The following is a 21,608-nucleotide window of genomic DNA, read 5'->3' as shown; positions in this document are numbered from 1 at the left end:
AAAGGCAGTAGATTTTCAATGCGACACCACTCAATCAAACGGGCGTATGAAAAAGTCCCCCAAAATAATTTTCAAGCCCAAATAAAAGAAATGTGTACTCACTAAACGTGCCGCAAGACAATATGAAGTTTTAAAAAAGTAGATCCTTCCGTATAAGACAAGAAAAAGGTGCAGATGCAAATTGATGTAAATCCACAAATTACAGTTGGCGTGCGCAATGCATGCTGGGATAGGGTCTTTTCCCTGACGTGTTGGCAGCGTCCCGGATGTGATGACAGTTTTGCCGAGGGCTAAATTTTAGCTGTAAATTTGTCATTTTTAAATGACGATTTCTCCATTGAATGACAGATCTGGGCTTGCAGATTTACTTTACTACATTCAGAAGGATCTTATGTGTAAATAAGTCATTTTTTGGTCCAAAGATGTGACTGCATTTATTTCAATGCAGGTCTACTTTAAAGAAAAATTAACAGGTCTGTGTGAGCCCGAATTGTTGCTGGTTGGTAGGTGTTCAAATACTTATTTGCAGCAGTAACATACAAATAAATGATATATATAAAAAATAATAAATAAATAATAATAATCACACATTGTGATTTCCTGATATATATATATATATATATATATATATATATATATATATATATATATATATATATATATTTTTTTTTTTTTTTTTAAGATTATGTCTCTCACAGTGGACATGCACCTAAGATGAAAATTTCAGACCCCTCCATGATTTCTAAGTGGGAGAACTTGCAAAACCACAGGGTGTTCAAATACTTATTTTCTCTCACTGTAAATGCAGCTACTGACACAAGAGGAGCTCTGAATTATTAATGAAGGATTTTGATATTTTTTCCTTGTAAGTTTCTTTTCTTTTATACACTCAACAAAAATATAAACGCAACACTTTTGGTTTTGCTCCCATTTTGTATGAGATGAACTCAAAGATCTAAAACTTTTTCCACATACACAATATCACCATTTCCCTCAAATATTGTTCACAAACCAGTCTAAATCTGTGATAGTGAGCACTTCTCCTTTGCTGAGATAATCCATCCCACCTCACAGGTGTGCCATATCAAGATGCTGATTAGACATCATGATTAGTGCACAGGTGTGCCTTAGACTGCCCTCAATAAAAGGCCACTCTGAAAGGTGCAGTTTTATCACACAGCACAATGCCACAGATGTCGCAAGATTTGAGGGAGCGTGTAATTGGCATGCTGACAGCAGGAATGTCAACCAGAGCTGTTGCTCGTGTACTGAATATTCATTTCTGTACCATAAGCCGTCTCCAAAGGCGTTTCAGAGAATTTGGCAGTACATCCAACCAGCCTCACAACCGCAGACCACGTGTAACCACACCAGCCCAGGACCTCCACATCCAGCATGTTCACCTCCAAGATCGTCTGAGACCAGCCACTTGGACAGCTGCTGAAACAATCGGTTTGCATAACCAAAGAATTTCTGCACAAACTGTCAGAAACCATCTTAGGGAAGCTCATCTGCAACCGACTTGAGTGGGCAAATGCTCACATTCGCTGGCGTTTGGCACGTTGGAGAGGTGTTCTCTTCACGGATGAATCCCTGTTCACACTGTCCAGGGCAGATGGCAGACAGCGTGTGTGGCGTCGTGTGGGTGAGCGGTTTTCTGATGTCAATGTTGTGGATCGAGTGGCCCATGGTGGCGGTGGGGTTATGATATGGGCAGGCGTCTGTTATGGACGAAGAACACAGGTGCATTTTATTGATGGCATTTTGAATGCACAGAGATACCGTGACGAGATCCTGAGGCCCATTGTTGTGCCATACATCCAAGAACATCACCTCATGTTGCAGCAGGATAATGCACGGCCCCATGTTGCAAGGATCTGTACACAATTCTTGGAAGCTGAAAATGTCCCAGTTCTTGCATGGCCGGCATACTCTCCGGACATGTCACCCATTGAGCATGTTGGGATGCTCTGGACCGGCGTATACGACAGCGTGTACCAGTTCCTGCCAATGTCCAGCAACTTCGCACAGCCATTGAAGAGGAGTGGACCAACATTCCACAGGCCACAATTGACAACCTGATCAACTCTATGCGAAGGAGATGTGTTGCACTGCATGAGGCAAATGGCGGTCACACCAGATACTGACTGGTATCCCCCCCCCCCCCCCCAATAAAACAAAACTGCACCTTTCAGAGTGGCCTTTTATTGTGGACAGTCTAAGGCACACCTGTGCACTAATCATGGTGTCTAATCAGCATCTTGATATGGCACACCTGTGAGGTGGGATGGATTATCTCAGCAAAGGAGAAGTGCTCACTATCACAGATTTAGACTGGTTTGTGAACAATATTTGAGGGAAATGGTGATATTGTGTACGTGGAAAAAGTTTTAGATCTTTGAGTTCATCTCATACAAAATGGGAGCAAAACCAAAAGTGTGTTTATATTTTTGTTGTGTATATATATATATATATATATATATATATATATATATAATATATATATATATATATATATATATATATATATATATATATATATATATATGTGTGTGTGTGTGTGTGTGTGTGTGTTGTTTGCAGCAACTTTACATACTGAGTGAAGTGGAAGTCCACAGGGAGGGACATAGATATTTACGTGCGGCAGTGACTGCATCAGGAAAAGCGGAATTGCATAAAAATGTGACAGAGAACTTTAAAGGGGTCACGCACACAGTCATTGCATGGCCACAGAGTTGTAGAAGCATAAATCAGGCTTCAGGATTTTAAGGTACCACTCCGCAGCTGACTTACAAAAAACTGATTTTATCCGTTTGGACAGGGGTGAAGGCCAAGTGGTCAGCGCACTTGATTTCAGTGCAGAAGGTCCCCAGTTCAAACCCTACCCCTGCCCCATTTCTCCATGTAATATGGACTTGCATCAAGAAGGGCATCCGGTGTAAAACTTGTGCAAATTCAACATGCAGATCCACCTCGGATTTGCTGTGGCAACCCTGAGTGCAAGCAAAAAAGCAGCCAAAGGAACTTACTTTTATACATATAGTGGATTCTGTCCATTTTATGCAGTTCGTTTCATATTTCTATTGAGACGTTGGTAGAGGAGATTTAACCTAAGCAGCACAGAGCTGCTGTCAGTCACGTTAGCACTGTGAGACAAAGTGTACACGTAAAATCTTTTTCATTAAATATTTATGAATTGACTACATCTTGTCATTCACGTTGGGATGAATTTACTGTGCAGCACGTTAGTTTTGTGTCACGTGACGTGTGGAGCCAGACTCCTTTCAATATTCTGTCCTTTTAAGTTTCTTTTATTTTTGCGCAAATGAGAACATCCCATAAAACCTCACTCTATGCAGATTTAAAATGATTGTACATTGTCGCTATTCGGTGGCCGTCTCATCAGTGAAATTTTACACTAACCCATAAAACGTCAATTCATAAGTTGTTGGCATTTTCTGTGTGAACGCAAATGCACACTTTTCTCATCTGGAGTGGCTGTACACCCAACCATTGGTTCAATAAAGTAAATACGCGAGCATATATGCCCAACCACAACCGACCAATGAGTGCGCTTGTAAGTTCACTTCCAGTTTCAACGTGGGGGGAAAGGGGCTGCTATTTTCTTGCCAGCTGTGGGAGGGTTCGCAGCCTGCGAAGGAGCTGTGATAAAGCAGTTCTGTTTGGCTAATCACACCCAGAGACCTGTGTCAACTAAGACCATCTTACAAGCAACAAACAGCATTATGTTCATAAAAACTGTTTTGTCGTCGTTAACAGGCTTCCGTTCAGAATGCTTATGAAGTTTATCTGCTTTCATCCATTGCGTGTTTTTTTGCAGTAATTAAAGACAGCGCCATTAAATGTGTCAAAAATACACCGCTTTTCACGCCATAACAGAGCCTTTAAAAAGTGTAAAAAACTTACACAAAATATGCCAAATACATGATCACAGTTGGGCGAATAAGGTAAGGCATTATATTTATCTGCCCAATGGTTTGGCGTGTAATAATACAATGACATGCTTTTGGAGGACGGTATGCATTTTCAGAGGCCCTCCATGGACGGAGGGCCTCTGAAAAGGTGCCCAAAATGACCGATATTCGCCCGAGTAAGACAAGGGCGAGTATCTGTCATTTTGGGCGACTGGGCATGGACGGAGGAACTGTGAAAATGCATACCGCACGGCAACTGCATGTTGTTTGCATTATTATCACTTACTGAGATACACAACACATTAACAATATTTAATATAATTTCAAAATGCACGACACCCAGCAAACACATACATAAAAAGTTGGCTCACTTTAACTTTTGTCATGTTGGCTGGTACTGCTCTGCTCTCCAAATTCGCCAGGGCATCTTCATCAAGCTGGCTGCTTTGGCTGCTGTTCACTGTCGGACTATCCACAAGAAAATCATCCGGAACATCCATATGAGTTCCAACACACACTTCTCGCCTTTTCATGCTATCATCTGCAGACAGTTCTTGGGTTGTGCATGCTATGATGTCATCACTTTATGCACAGCGGGCGGGTAATGGGATACCCGCCCATTACTGCGGGCAGGTATACACAGGTAGCGTAAAATGTAAAACTATGCTACTGGCCCAGCAACACCTCAGTAAGTGATAATAATAATGATAATAATAATAATAATAATAATAATAACATGCTTTCGGAGGGCGGTATGCATTTTCAGAGGCCCGACATTCATGACCAGTCACCCAAAATGACATATTCGCCCGAGTTAGATGAGGGCGAATATATGTCATTGTGGGAGACTGGGCATGGACGGAGGGACTCAGAAGATGCATACCGCACGACAACAGCACATTATTTGCATTATTATCACTTTTTACTGAGATACACAACACGTAACGAGTACATAAAAAGTTGGCTTCCACAGTGCATCCTCATCAAGCTGGCTGCTCATGGCTGCTGTTGTCGTATGATCCATGAGAAAATCATCCAGAATATCCATATTGGGACCAACACACACTTCTCACCTTTTTAGTTTTTTTCCCCCCCTCTGCGGACAGTTCTTGGGCTGTGTGCGCTATGATGTCATTTGTTTACGTACAGCGGGTGGGTATAGCCAGGAAGCGTCGATGTAAATCTACGATACCGGCCTAGCAACGCCTCGGTAAAGTGATAATATTGTTCAATGCATGACTTATATGCCCAACGGCTGGGCGAATATCCTTTGCCTTTCTCATCCGGGGACAGCGATTTAAAACAGCCGCGTATCAGTTCATTTTCACTGTTAGGTTCATGCTGAAAAAAGTAAATTAACCCTCTGGAGTCTTGGCTATTTTTGACTACTTTTGGTTTTACCTTCATAATTTACCTTAAAAAAAAAAAAAAAAACTGTTTACCTGGTCTTGTTTGGTGTCATTTTTTTTTCAGCACAACCTCACCTGTGTGACTTTACAGTTTTTCTTTCATTCTAACATACTGCATTAAAACAGTGACCCAATATTCAGCCCAAAACATAAAATTCAAATCAGAAAAAAGTTTTTTTTACTGTGAAAACCAGAAATGTATTTAAAAAACCATTTTCAAAACTTAGAATTTAAATATAAATTGTAAACTTCAAAAATATATGTAAAAATTTAGCATAAAGTTATATACAATAATTCATATTAAAAATGCAGGAAATGCTTCAGAAAGGGGTGTGGCCACACCTCTTACACTGAGGGTCTGGCCATGCCTCCTGCACAGAGCATGGAACTAGAGTGACAGTCTGTGGAAATGAGATGAAATATCAGTGACTTACCCCTCGCTCACACTGCCTCCAGTGTTACTGTTGTGGGGTACGGATGCGGGACCCGCAGAAAATCCAAGTCATTAAAAAGATACAAACCTGTCTCAGTGACCACGGAGCTCTGCCGCCGCGGTTACCGAAACCCTGCGGCGCTACGGATTTTTCTGCAAGAAGTCTATCCTTGCGGGCTGCCAGAGTGCTCTGCATCAAAACAGCGAGCGTAGTCTCTGGACCTGTTGCCGGAGTTGGCCGCAGCTCCATACAACAGACAGGGAGGTGGTGTGGGTGACCCGCTGCGGTGCTTACCGAGCCCGCAGACGCAGTAAGTGCATCGGAGGCAGTGTGAGCGAGGGGTTACGGAAACAAGTTAGTATGTGTCTACAATGATATTGTGCAGAGTTGTACCATGTATTCTGCGTGCTGTTCTGTGAACTGAACTGTCGTAGGCGTACCATACAGTTCAATACAAATATAAATGCAGGGCTTGACAATAAGGCAATTTATGCACTGGCCCACAGGGCCAGTAGAATCTGAAAGTTACTGGCCCGGATGAAAATATCACTGGCCCATACTTTCACGCCTGTGCCGAACCGGGGGGTAACTGATAAGAATTTTTTAAATCAACACTCAGACATTAGAATTGGGTTTCCTTAATGTAAAAACACTTGAAAACAAACACAAAATTCTTATACTACATGATAAAAACCTTAAAGTGAGTAAACTTTGAAAAAAATGTCGGTAGGTAACTGATAGGAATTTTTTCAACACTCAGACATTAATACAAAAATAAATTTATTTCTTGACAAAATTAATATGTTAAATTTCATAAACCAAGTTCCCTTGCTAATGTCACCGTGGGGTTTCCACAAGGGCATACTGATTAGACTTTTAAACTGGCGTATGAAATCATACCACATTGTCTACCAGGACATGGTATATTTATACTTACTTGTTAGCATATTCTGGCATGGCCCTACAAGTTCCACAGAAGACAACCTCACTCTCCTCATCACGCTCCAGCTATGGCCGTCTTTTCTTCCAGGAAGTTGCCAAGTTTTCCTCACCCTTTTCTTCTCATATTCAGCATCAGCAGCCTTCCTCTTCTGTGCTTGTTTTGAGGGTGATAGCTGTTCTTTCCTTTGCTTTCCTGGTTTCTGCCCAGGGGCAGGAGGTTTCAAGAAATTCATAATATTCACTGCGCTCGATCTTGCTTAAGCGAAAATGACGCGTCGATGTTGAAGCGAAATTTGCGCCACATCAGAAGATGCGCCTGCAGACGAAGTTTGTCTGCACTTCGGCAATGTTCCCAACATTGCGAAGTGGTGCAACATGTCCTGTCTCTGGTAGCAGCCTGTGAGCAGGACGTATGTCTCTTTTGTCCTTTATTTCACAACTATGACAAGAGTTTTTGGAGGAGCAGCAGCCCCACAGCAGCGGGAGCAGAGTTTCTTTTTCTTTTTAATTGTTTACATGTGCGCGCGTGAACGGGACAGTTGGTCCTCAAGTTGGGTCCTGCAGAGGCAGAAGGACCGCTGAAAGCAGCCATCATCCAGACGCAGCTCCTGCAGCAAATAATGATACTGCCTGAATTGGGAACGTCTCATGACGTTCCCAATTCCACAACAACTCGCTCCGTGTGATCAAGGTCCGTCATGTTAACTTGACTGACAACCGGAGCCGGCGAGCTGAATGGAAGCTCCTCCTATTTGATGACGCACTGGGGCGAATTTTCGCAGCAAAAGCAGAGCGACACACCGGGTGAAGGAGGCGCGTCCGTTGCCACGCGACCCCCGCGAATTTGTAGCATCTGATCGCGCCCGGTGTGAACGCGGCATTAGACTAATAAATCTGCCCAAAGCGATTTTAATTCTTACTGGCCCATACGGACCAGTGAAATATGAACTTCACTGGCCCGTGGTGGCCCGGAACATGTAAAAAAGGCCGCCGGGCCATCGGACCAGTGCTATTGTCGAGCCCAGAAATGTATTGTGACACCCCTAATGTATACATATACACGCGCACACAAACATATACACACACATACACACACACACACACACACACACACACACACACACACACACACACATATAACGTTCTATAATGTTCAACAGCGAATTTGTCATGTTTGACTTCTGACAGAAATTAAAAAGAACATATTGAAACCAAAATTAACCTTATATCTTCACAACTTCACGCTCTCTTTGTAAAACCATTTGGAAATGCTTTCACTTTTTTATACAATTTCCTTATGGCAGCTTCTGCAGATAACAGCACTTTGCTCCTCATCTGATATCCTAAATCCATATCTGAAAATTATGGAACTGTTGTTTTCCATACAAACTAGCTGTTCCACATAACTGACCAGCACCATGTCCTCCTCAATGTTGCTAGAAAGTTGTGAGGAAAAGACCTGTGTGCAGATGTACAGAGGGAGCAGGGTTGAACCCATGAGCAAGAGGTGCCTGGAACAAACAGCTTTAGTTGGGGGTGAATAAAAGGTTAACTGCTTCCACCACGTTAACTCCACGTTAGTCTCAACTGTGAAAAACACACAGAGAGACAGAGAGAGAGAAAGAGGAAGAGAGAACAAACAAAGTCAGAACTCTTACCATCAGTATCTGGCTGTAAACCCGAGTCTCTGGCTGGTTGGGATCCTCCACAGTCCTCGTCTTTAGCTTCTACTTTCAGTGTTCTGTGTTCAGTTGAGTTGCTGGGAAGAAGCTCCACTTCTGCGCTCTCATCTCTTTGGTTTTGATGAAGCTCTGATGACTGTGGCTTTTCTTCATCTTCACTCCTCACAGAGACAACAGTGAATGGTAACTCGGTGATATCAGCCTCCGCCGGCCCATGAAGCTGCTTTCCTTCCTGATTTCCCCAGAGATCCTCCTGTTCCTCTTTAATGTTTGGAGGCCTTGAGTCCTTTTGGTCCAGACTCTGATTCCATTCCTGCTGTTCAGGGAGAACAACTTTATTCACCAATACCTGCTGCAAGTCTGCAAGAATGAATTGAAATAAGGGGGAAAAAAAATAATAATTCAAGATAAAGCAGTCCAGTGGGGTGTTTGTGTTTGTGTCCTGACTACAGCACGTTACTGCCCTGTGGAATTCAACTCCGTTCTAGGAGTACGTGCTGGTATTGTATGTTGCTACATTCACCACATAACAGAACTGTGTTTGGTTCTGAGTGGTTGCAGCCTGTACGTATATATACACTGGACAAAAGCCTTGAAAATGCTTGAAACATTTAGTTTATAGAAAGAATTTAGAATATATACATTTTTCATGTTCTGAAATACCTGATGGCAGCACAGTGGCTTAGTGGTTAGCACTATTGCCTCACAACAAGAAGCTGTAGGATCATTTGCCACCTGGGGCTTCTCTGTGTGGAGCTTGTATGTTATCTCTATTTGTGTAGGTTCCCTCTGGGTGCTCCAGAATCGTCCCACATCCAAAGACATGTAGGCTATATAAAGTGGAAACTTTATTTTAAGCGTAGGTGTGGGTGTGCATGTGCTTGTTTGCAATAGTGGGCACAGCTAACGGAAAAGTCAGCTTTGATAATCATTAATCCACTAACTGAAAAGTTAACTTTTATAATGCTAAATCGCGAAAAAAGAAAAGAAAAATTAGCGGAGGTTTCCGCTAATTTCCACTAACACAACTCACGTGTGTTGCGTTCAATGCGACTGGTAAAATCTACACCTCATCCGTCACGTTGAGCTTCCCCACCAAAGAAAACCCACGCACGGTTTGTCGTTACATAAAAATAAAGCAACAAGTGGCTTTTCACTTTAAAAAGTAAATATTTGCATGCACACGCTGTCTTTAAAGAGGACACTGTCGAGTTACGCTACAGGAGCTCATCTCGACAGAACACCGGTGGCTGCTGTCGTGCTCTGATCGTTCCCCCGTCTTTTATTATGAAATAATTTTAAATTTATGTGGGAATGATTGTTGAACAAAAGCTTCATATATCTGTCACTGAGATAGATGATGACTGGAGTGCAGTTTTAAGTAGAAACAAGGCGATAATCAGTGAATCGCTGTCGACGCTCCTCACAGCGGCCTGACTGTTGCAGACACACAACAGACAGGAACTAACGTGTGATTTCAGGGTTTACAAACCGTTTTGACCGTTAAACTTTGCTCACTTTACCAGCAGACTAGCAGACTGAAAGTTAGCAGAACTACACTTAGTGCAAGCGTATTGGTCCACTGATGGTTTTCAAAGTTAGCTGAAAAGCTAATCCCTTCCCTATTCCCTATTAAATTGATGAATCCCACATCTGTGCATCAACTGTGCATCTGGCTCCCCCACCCACCCGTGACCCTAACCAGGTATAGAAAATGGATGGATGAAATACCTGACAAAAAAAATAATAATAATAATAATAAATAAATAAATAGTTTTTTTTTTTACAACCCCAATTCCAATGAAGTTGGGTTGTTGTGTAAAATATAAATAAAAACAGAATACAATGATTTACAAATCCTCTTCAACCTATATTCAATTGAATACACCACAAAGACAAGATATTTAATGTTCAAACTGATAAACTTTATTGTTTTTGTGCAAATATTTGCTCATTTTGAAATGGATGCCTGTAACACGTTTCAAAAAAAGTTGGGACGGAAAACAAAAGATTGGAAAAGTTGATGAATGCTGAAAGAGCACCTAATTGGAAACATGTGAGTGTCATGACTGGGTATAAAAAGGAGCATCCCCAAAAGTCTCAGCCGTTCATAAACAAAGATGGGGCAAGGATCACCACTTTGTGAACAACTGTGTGAAAAAACAGTCCAACAGTTTAAGAACAATGTTTCTCAATGTTCAATTGCCAGGAATTTTGTGATTCCATCATCTACAGTCTATAATATAATCAGAAGATGCAAAGAATCTGGAGAACTTTCTACACATAAGCAGCAAGGCTGAAAACCAACACTGAATGCCCGTGACCTTTGATCCCTCAGGTGGCACTGCATTAAAAACCAACATCATTATGTAAAAGATCTTACTGCTGGGCTGAGAAACACTTCAGAAAACCATTGTCAGTTAACACAGTTCGTCGCTACATCTACAAGTGCAAGTTAAAACTCTACCATGCAAAGCGAAAGCCATACATCAACAACATCCAGAAACGCCACTGCCTTCTGTGGGCCCGAGCTCATTTGAAATGGACAGACACAAAGTGGAAAAGTGTGCTGTGGTCTGATGAGTCCATGTTTCAAATTGTTTTTGGAAATCATGGACATCATGTCCTCTGGACAAAAGAGGAATAAGACTATCCAGATTGTTACCAACGCAAAGTTCAAAAGCCAGCATCTGTGATGGTATGGGGGTGTGTTTGTGCCCATGGCATGAGCAACTTACACATCTCTGATGGCACTATCAATGCTGAAAGGTACATCCAGGTTTTGGAGCAACACATGCTGCCATCCAAGCAACGTCTTTTTCAGGGACGTCCCTGCTTATTTCAGCAAAACAATGCCAAGCCACATTCTGCATGTGTTACAACAGCATGGCTTCGTAGTAAAAGAGTGCGGGTACTAGACTGGCCCGCCTGCAGTCCAGACCTGTCACCCATTGAAAATGTGTGGCGCATTATGAAGCGCAAAATACGACAACAGAGAACCCGGACTGTTGAACAACTGAAGTCGTACATCAAGCTTCAACAATTAGTGTCCTCAGTTCCCAAATGCTTACTGAGTGTTGTTAGAAGGAAAGGTGATGTAACACAGTGGTAAACATACCACTGTCCCAGCTTATTTGAAATGTGTTGCAGGCATCCATTTCAAAATGAGCAAATATTTGCACAAAAACAATAAAGTTTATCAGTTTGAACATTAAGTATCTTATCTTTGTGGTGTATTCAATTGAATATAGGTTGAAGAGGATTTGCAAATCATTGTATTCTGTTTTTACATTTTACACAGTGTCCCAACTTCACTGGAACTGGGGTTGTAGAAGCATCTGTATGTTAGTCTGAGATTTGGTGTTTACATTGCCTTTGACACGAAACTGTGGGACATACCTCAGCAAAAGGTGACAAAGGGGTTTTTTTGTGATAAGATTGTGCCCATGTTCTAAAATAGAACACTAGCTTTTGTGTGATGGAGGAGTATCACAGAGTCACAAACCTTATACATTTACTATTAAAGAGTTTAGTTTGAAAATTTTCCATTTGGCAGATATCATATTTGAACATAAACAACTTGCGTACACCAATTTAGTCAAGGACAATATTTCTTAAAATGTCTGATTAAAAAAGCCAACTAAAATATGTACAAACATCATTTATGTCTATATTAAATAAATTAAATATATAAATTGTAATAAAACAACAACAAAAAACAAACAAACCAATAATAATTAGATATTTGTCATGCATAAGTATCTTGATATGATATGGGTAATCTGATGCCTGTTAAACAGTACTGTTACACTGGCTTTTAGCTAGGCAGGAAGGTAAAGCATTAGGAATACTAAAAAAATAAAATAAGATTACCTGCCTTTAAGAGTGGATGAAGGTTTGATGCATGCATCGAAGTTCACTCTGTCGTCACTCTCCAGTACGGTTCTGGACACAAAGTCATCAAGAGAACTCTTTGATGGAGGGATTCCTGCCAGATCTTCAAGCTGCTTGATGGTTTCACAGGTAAGGAGTGTTTGTGTAGCTGTTGATGTTGTTGGTGAGACATCTGTGTGGACATAATCATGGCCTTGGGGTTGTGGTGTCACACAGGTAACCTGCAACAATTTCATCCCTGTTAAAAAATAAATAAATAAATCAAAACATAATATGTTTTCTGTATAAAACAATCAAAACCAACAATACACAGAGTAAGGTTAAGGGTAACCCAGCAACACAGTTATAGGATCTGTTACACTTTTTGATAAACCAAGTGAATAAAGTTGAGAAAAAAAAAAAATCAGTTTCCAAAGTCATGAAAACTTTATTCCCGTTATAATCATAATACTAGTGGCGATAAATGGACTGCATTTATATAATGCTTTTCCATCAGCAACAGAAGCTCAAAAGTGCTTTACAATTATGCCTCACATTCACCCAAACACACTCATGTCAGGGTGCTGCCATGCAAGGTGCTCACCACACCGGGAGCAACTAGGGGATTTAGGACCTTGCCCAAGGGCCGTTAGTGATTTTCCGGTCTGGATGGGTTTTGAACTGAGGATCCTCAGGTCTGAAGCCCAACGCTTAACCACTAGACCAGGGGTGGCCAAGTTCGGTCCTCGAGAGCCACCTTCCTGACACTCTTCGTTGTCTCCCTGCTCCAACACACCTGAATCCAATGAAAGGCTTGTTAGCAGACTTTTAACGAGTCTTTCATTGGATTCAGGTGTGTTGGAGCAGGGAGACAACGAAGAGTGTCAGGAAGGTGGCTCTCGAGGACCGAACTTGGCCACCCCTGCACTAGACCATCACCTCAACTTATATATAATCAAAATCCAAGTAAAAGCAAAAAAAAAAACAACAAGTTGAAATAATATGATAAGGAAGCGGCAATTTGTACATATCCTTATTAATAATCCCAAATTCTATTCGTACGTAGCACAGTCTTGTTATGGTTAACGTTGGGGGCTATCGTTATGGTTGGGGAAAAGGGATTATGGTTAGGGTTAGTGGTTGTGGTTAATGTCGTTTTAAGAATCTAGCTATGTATTCTCGAGGTTGGTGCCACATCACTTCGGCGAAGTGGCCAATCCAAAGGCGAGAATTTGTACTTCTGTGACTAGCCAATTGGTGAAAACTCGCTCAGGCTGTATGCTGTTCTACTGAAATCAGCCAGTTTGCTTTTGTCTCGAAATTGCTTCTATCAGCCAGCTGACAGCTCTCACTGCCAGGAACAGTGAGATTTATACACCAAGCTGACCTGAAATGAACCACTGTACATTAAATTGACTTTATTGACGAGTCTGACTCCTTTGAAAAGTGACCAAATTACATCTGTTTGTATTGAGTTCGGTGATGTTTTCAACGCCAAAACCCGCCCCTAGAGGTTAAATACCTGGATGACGACATTGAGAATAAGAATTATTTTGTCTAACGTCCCTGAGCTCATACCATAAAAAAATAGGAGAGGAATGTGACATTAACCTCTTAAAATACCTCTTAGAATAGGTCCAGGTTAGCCATCTTTGAACTTGTCCAAGGTCTGTGCCCCAAGAATGTTCTGTACTAATTTGAAGACCCTGCCAGTAGTAGCACTGGACTTGCGCTGAGCACAGACAAACGGATGGACGAAAAGCCTTTGCAAAACCCGATGGCCATATTTGATGGCCTCGGGTAATTATAATAAAATAACAAAAAATATGGGCATTCGTGCAAAATGTTTGTTTTTTTTGGCCCGCGGGGGGGAATTCAGTGTTGAACCGTAGGTGTGTTTGTATTGAAATCAGCGGTGTTCACTGACGAAACCCACCCCTAGAGATTAAATGCCCAGATGACCAACCTCAAGAATAACTAACAGCTAATGGATATAAAATATGTAGCCGCGTGATCACGTGATCTATATTGACCAATGAGAGATGCTATGTACTAATAGAATTTTCCTATACGAATATGGCAACATACGGATTAATTAACTACAAGTCAAATTCAGTTTAATAGAGAATATAACAAAACAAAAATCTTTAATTTAGTTTTCATGACTATTGTTCTTCAAGACTTAGAAATAAAGTGAGATCTGTGTCAAATAAATAAAGTATTCCTCCCTTGTACTTACTTTCTGAAACTCCAGCTCTGACGGGGACAGAAGGACCTCCCAGCTCCACCTCACCTACGATGTCCTTAAACATCACAGAATTGTAGTTCTCCTTATCATGATCAATATCCATATTTTCGGTACCTATCTGTGAGCCCCAAGGGACCGGTACCGGGCCGGTGCAGCCGCCCGTGGGGCGAACCTCCCCCCAGACCGCGGAGGCTCTCTGCTTGGCCGGCATGCTGCCATTAAATATAGTCGGAACTGGGTGAGTTTCTGTCGGTCCTGCGCCGCCTTCAAAATGCCTGGAGCAAACTTTCGAATGTACTTTTGGCAGCCCAAACTGGTCAGGTCGAACCATGTGGATCCGTGTTTTCCTCCGTCTTGCCTCTTTACCTGCGTGGGGAAAAGAGTAGAAAGTAACTCCTCCATCAAGCGGATACTTTTCCACCGTTTTCTGTCATCCGCGTTGCACCCCGGCACACAACACCAGCGTGTAGGCATTGTGAAGATTTTAAACGAGCCTTCGCAGTGAATTTGCAGAAAAGAAAAAAAAAAACCTTAGTTCACTCGACAAATGCTAGCTTAGCAACTCTACTACGTTTACGTTTTCTTCTTCTTTCATATTCAATGGACGGCACCATCTTAAGGTTTATTTACCGCCACCTACCGGGCTGGCGAGTGATCGCTGAGATTTTACAGTTTTAGCTCCTGGCAGTCAGACATTTGTTTAGCTGCGACGAAGTAATCCAGTGTCACTTAGATATTTAAATAATTCTTTTTGCACGATGTTTGATGGGTTTTGCAGCAGATTTCCATGGTACATAGTCTTATTCTGTCTGCACAGTATTGTAGACAGTCTCCTCCATTGCTCAACATAAGCGTCACACTCTAAGAGCATGATGAACAGTTTCCATTTGATCACAGTGAGGGAAGGCTCCCTTAGAAGAGGGTTTATTAAGACCTGTGTGTCCTGTCCTGAGACGGGCCAACAGCATTTAATGTACCTAAAACATCTTTATGGATTTGATATAAGTGCCTTTCTGTATCATTCGTGTCCCCAAACTCCTGTCATAACTCCAAAACATTTTCTTTAATAAGAGTCTTTCCTTCAAACTTACTTAATTAATTAAATTAATTCTTTCCATTCTTAACAATTCTTTGGCATGGATGTCAATGTCCTCATTTCTGTCAATTCCTACATGGGCCGGCACCCAGAACAAGTACAAAGAAACTTCCTTCCTGCGCAGCATCCATATCAAGTCATAAATCTTGTATATCAAATCTGTTCTGCAAGATTTAAACATGAAGCATTAAAATAGCACACAGCTCAGTAAAATAAACAGAAAGATGATCAGATGTTCTTCTCTTGCTACTGATTTTATACTCCGGGATGAAAATTGCAGAATGAGTGCGGCCACTAATTGGGTCTTTAGAACCATCAGTGAAAATGAAGGGAAAATCTTTGAACTGTTCAAAATTATTCTGTACATTAAACCACTCTGGGGTATTTTTGTTCCGGTTGAGCAGCTGGTGTATACCCATATCGACTCTTGGGGAATCAAAAATCCACAGGGGGACAGGTGAACGTGGCAATGCAGGCCAGAACTGGAGAAAGCTTATAGTCATAGCTTCAGCTTTAGCATTTCCAACCCAGACAAAGCTCAATGAATCAGTTTCCTGATGCTCTCAGCACTCCATCAAGACAGCTTTAGTTGGATGACTCTGAGCATGTCCTGGAGGTTGATCCAATAGTTCATCATCAGAAGGAGTCTTCTCAGCCTGAGAGGCATCTCCCTCACCTCAAATTGGAGTGTAGCCACCGGACTAGATTTAAATGCTCCGTGACACGTTCTTAAAGCTTGTGCTTGTTGTCTATCAAGTTTCACTAGATGGGATTCTACAGCAGATATAAATGCAATAGCTCCAAAAACCAGTGAGCTTCTCATCAAGGACTGGTAAATATTTAACAAAGTTCCTCCAGCAGCCCCTCAGTCCTGCCCTGCCGAGCACTGAAGCAAGTTATTGATCTTTTTTTTTTCACTTGCCTCGTACATACTCAATTTGGTGTTTCCAGGTCAGTTTTTCATCAAAGATGGTGCCAAGAAATTTAAACCTATACTTGTTCGAGTACCTGACCATACATCTTTAATGTAACAATTTTATGCCGCTTAGAAAAACATATAACTTGTGTTTTTGAGACTGACATTCTAAAGGCCCAGTTATTACACCACTCCTCCAATTTATCAAGGGCTCTTTGCATTTTTGTTTGTAAAAACTTCAAATTACAACCTCTAACCCATAAAGCTCCATCGTCAGCATAGAGCAGGGGTAGGCAACCTGTTCCAGAAAGAGCCATGAGGGTGCAGGTTTTCTTTGCAGCCACTGACTCCACCAGGTGATTTTACTGATTAATATCACTTTGAGCAGATGGAATCAGTTAATCAGTGAAATCACCTGGTGGAGTCAGTGGCTGCAAAGAAAACCTGCACCCTCATGGCTCTTTCTGGAACAGGTTGCCTACCCCTGGCATAGAGGGACCACCGTACATTCCCCTCCACCTCATCAAATATAAATGGTAAAAATGGTAAATGGACTGAATTTATATAGCGCTTTTCCATCTGCATCAGACGCTCAAAGCGCTTTACAAATAATGCCTCACATTCACCCCAATGTGAGGGTGCTGCCATACAAGGCGCTCACTACACACCGAGAGCAATAGGGGATTAAAGACCTGCCCAAGGGCTCTTAGTGATTTTCCAGTCATTCTGGGATTTGAACAGAGGATCTTCTGGTCTCAAGCCCAACGCCTTAACCACCAGACCATCACCTCCCAAAATATATCAATCATAATATTAAACAACACAGGGCTACACACACTTCCCTGCGGCATTCCAATTTCTACAGTGTAAGGATTTGACAGTTCAGGTACAACTCTGACCTCTATGGATCTCCCAGCTAAGAAATCCAGAACCAAATTATAAAATTCGCCTTTTATTCCAAGTTTATCCAGTTTCCACATCAAACAAGATGGCCACTATATGCTCCCTATTAACATGAGGCTTGTTAAGCGTTTTCTTCTTCCTCTTTCTTAGAGTTTTATGGCGGTTGGCAGGCCAGCTGATTGGTGCATTACCAACTGGAGTGTGGACCAGGAGATAATGGAAGGTAAAAACAAATAAACAAACAAATCTAACCTGTTAACTAATAAGCATAGACTGTACATATCTATGGCAGCACAGTGGATAAGTGGTTAGCACTGTTGCCTCACAGCAAGAAGGTCATGGATCACTTCCCACACAGGGCCTTTCTGTGTGGAGTTTGCATGTTCTTCCCATGTTTGCGTGGGTTCTCTCCAGGTGCTCAAGCTTCATCCAAAAACATGCCGATTATGTGAAATGGAAACTTTAAATTGTCTGTGGATGTTTGTCTGTCTATACAGTGTCCTCCAAAAGTATTGGAACACTTGGTATTTGACACATTTAAATTTGTTTATGCCATTTAACACACACACACACACACACACACACACACACACACACACACACACACACACACACACACACACACACACACACACACACACACACACAAAATCTAAAATTATCTTCCTTAAACTCAAACTGAATTGGATTTTCTTTTACCAAAACATAAAATCTAGCCTTGCATGTCAGATGTATCTTCTGGCAAATTGTAGCTGAACTTACAGGTTTTCTTTTTAAGAAAATCCTCCTCTATACCACTTCATCATGAAACTGTATAACTGGGGATACAAAATGTAAAATATGTACTATGCACAAGATCTCCAATCACACCCAGAGAAGCCTATATAACGTCTTTTGGGTTGTCATGGTGACTTTCCTCACTCTTCTCCTTCTTGCAGAGTCACTCAGTTTTTGAGAACTATCTACTCAGATTTGCCATAGAGTGTCATACTGTTTGTATTTCTTCATAACTGTTGTAAATACAGTCCAAGACATATTCAGTGACTTGGAAATGTTCATGTATCCATCCCCTGACTTGTCTGAAGGAAATTGGCAACAAAACTGATTATTTACAGGTTTTATACCAAAGTGTTGCATAACTTATGCAACCCATCATCGTAGCTTTTGTATTTGTAATTAGTTTATATCAAGTTGTAGAGATTTTCTCTCAGTTTGAGTTTAAGGAAGATAATTTTAGAAATGTTTATTTTTTTATATATGTAGTTTTGTATTTGAAATAGCATAAACAAAATAAAATATGTTCTAATACTTTTGGAGGGCACTGTATGTGGCCTTGGATAGACTGGTGTCCTGTCCAGGGTGTACCCCACCTCACAACCCATGACTTGTGCGAAGCGCCTTGAGGCAACTTTGTTGTGATTTGGCACTATATAAATTAAATAAATTGAAATTGAAAAAGTGAAAAAAAAAGAGGCAAAAAACAAACTTGACGTTACACCATTGTGTCCCGCAGACAGATGGATGCCAGGAATGGTATACTACAGTACTCAGTTACCTAGATACTGGCCGTCATTTAGGAGAGGGAATTCCCTCTCCTAAATGACCAATAGGAGAGCGCTTGCGCCACACCAAAGTGAGGCTGATGTCAGCGTCTTGGCTGCCAACCAATCGCAGGCTAGGAGAGAGAGGCTAGTATCCAGCCTAATAAGCGAAGTGTACATCTCGGGCCGCACGGTGCATTATGGGTAAGCTAAATTTTTTGGCTTGCAAACAACATTCAAAGATGGCGGAAAGCAACGAAGAGTGTTATGATTTGGACCATTTCAACCGCTGGAAAGTTGATGATTTAAAGCGTTTTTGTAAGCTCCGTGGATTGCCTGTTACAACCAGGACTGCGTACGGCAATAGACAGAAACGGAAAGAAGAACTGGTTGCCCTTGCATGTGCTGTATCGGTACAGAAACTACAGTTGGTGTTGACAAAGGAGGAAGAGAGAGCTGCTGTTGGAAATGACTACCAGTCCTTGTTGATAGTTGGAGATAAACGAATTTCTGACCCCTTGAAGGCAGCTGACAAATGGTTGGACAAAGTCCAGGGTCTGAAACTGTGGCCACCTTGCACGTTAGCCGATATTGCAGAATATTTGCTAAGCAGGGATGAGAACTCGTTACTCCACCGGCTTCATAATGACTACAAGGAAGGTGGGTCTCACGTTTGTTTTGATAAGTTGACAGACATACAATGATATGTGCATGCATGCAGTTTGTTTATAGAACATGTCAATATTACACTCTATGATAATAAAAATATCAGTCTGAGGCCATCCTTAAAAACAAATTTGTTTCCTGTCCAGTGGATAATAAACATAAATCTAAGTAGTGAGGGATTGAGGATATTTTTCATTTACTGAAATCTTGGCATTTTAATGTGAAAAATAAAGACATTTTCTAACTAAGTGTTGAAAAAAAATTCAAAACACAGTCCTTTTTGTGTCAATTGTGTCAATGTGGACAGGAAAGAAAATCTTTTTAATTGTGGCCCGACTATGAGCTTTTTTCAGTATAACCACCTACCCACACAGATTTGATATCTACACTGATTTTATTTTTATTTTTCTTTAGGGAAGGCATTCGGTTATTTAGCGTCACAAGAGTCACAAGAGTGATCTACCGAGATGCTGATCCAGACTTTTGTGTGCTGAAGGCAACATGCAGAGCTTCAAAAAACAGAGCAGTGCCACACAAGTTCTGGGCGTGTTTCAAGAAGACAGGGGCAGTTTGATTGTTCTTGTTTTGCTGGGTAAGTAAATTGTTCAACTTTTTTACCATGAACCTGTACAAATTTAATAGAACAAAAACATGACCTGCTATTGACAAAGGTAATGTCATTTTCTGTGCAGTATACAAAGTAATTTTCCTTTTGTGTTCAGTTCACATATTAAAGCAAATCAAAACTCTTAAAAAAAAAAAAAATTAATCTGATTAAATAAAATATTTTGATATTATGATCAGAAAATCATGATTTTTCCTAACCCTGGTCTGTTCATACCTTTGTTCAACAAAGGTATGGACTTTAAATAACTATAAATGCATGCAAGTAATACACAAATTTTCTAATATGGTATTTATATATGTAGATGTGTAATTAATGAGCAACTTTAGACTTTTTCCAGTTTGGGTGCAACATGTAATCATGTAGCTGTGCTGCTCTTCAAAGTGGTTTATGCCTGGCAGAATGGTCTAAAGGGCCTTTTACACTGAACACTTCAGGCCAATCTGTCAACGCTTCCCAATCTGTCGGATGCGTTGACACGTGACGTCAGACGCTTTGCTTCGGAAGCGGCAAGGGGGCGGAGTTTTCTACGTCACACTCTGGCTGTTTCCACAACCTGAAAAAAGTTCAGCGATCGCCATCTTGAATTTGCATCGCCTGAACCACAAAAAAGCTTTTAAAAAAAAACCCAGCAGAACGATTCTCCCATCACCCTGCTGGGAGAAGCTTTTTTTTTCTCAGCTACTTTTCAAGTGACACCGACCGAGGGACAACTGATGACTTGGTGGGATATCGATCGAACCACGACAGCGGGCCAACCTGCACAGAGAAGCCGACCTTCAGGCATCATTCCTGGGCAGACTGAGGCAGGCAGCCGGGGGGATGGAGCAGACCTACTCAGTCCAAAATCTCCCACTTTTTGGATATATGTGAAGCCCCAGTTTGCCCAACAGAGTTTAGTTCTGCAGCTTTATCGAGGTGAGAATAATATTAAAGTAAAACGTGACGTTTCTGCACTGCTGTGAAGGTTTATTGATCGGCTAACGTTAGCTTAGCTTTTTAGCACAGTTGATCTGAGTGAATGCTTTAATTTGTAAATGGTTCAGTCTTTCTTATTTTTACCAAATAAAGCTACAGATTTTTTCGGACACCACAAATTTCAACTTTAAATAACTTTTTTTTTCGGGAATTTTTTTTCCATCGTTTTTTTTTCCGATATATGGGTGATTCTTAGACTACGGGCACTTATTATGTCCTTTGATCATATTGTATGATAAACAGAAAAAAGGGGAAATTTCACACTTTTATAGTTATCTTTACAATGAAAGTGTGTTAAGAAATTTGTTCTAGTAGTCTATGATGACTTTTTCACCTTTTTTCAGCATCATTATATGCAAA

The 21,608-nt window shown here is 41.2% G+C and overlaps 1 protein-coding gene across 1 annotated transcript in view; it reads right to left on the bottom strand.

The window, feature by feature from the left end:
• The window catches only part of LOC117509916, a 153,247-nt gene extending 138,190 nt beyond the window's left edge, over nucleotides 1-15,057 (bottom strand). The window contains exons 1-3 of the mRNA XM_034169532.1: nucleotides 14,515-15,057; nucleotides 12,280-12,534; nucleotides 8,379-8,762 (exon numbers count right to left, since the gene is read on the bottom strand). Of these exons, the coding sequence (XP_034025423.1) occupies nucleotides 8,379-8,762; nucleotides 12,280-12,534; nucleotides 14,515-14,854 (979 nt within the window). The 5' untranslated portion in view covers nucleotides 14,855-15,057. The remainder of the gene's footprint in view (nucleotides 1-8,378; nucleotides 8,763-12,279; nucleotides 12,535-14,514) is intronic.
• Nucleotides 15,058-21,608: the final 6,551 nt, after the last annotated feature.

The sequence above is a fragment of the Thalassophryne amazonica genome, chromosome 5 (genome assembly GCF_902500255.1).
Source record: "Thalassophryne amazonica chromosome 5, fThaAma1.1, whole genome shotgun sequence".
Lineage (NCBI taxonomy): Eukaryota > Metazoa > Chordata > Actinopteri > Batrachoidiformes > Batrachoididae > Thalassophryne > Thalassophryne amazonica.
The sequence above is the reverse complement of the archived record's forward strand: the minus strand, read 5'-3'. Positions and strand labels throughout refer to the sequence as shown.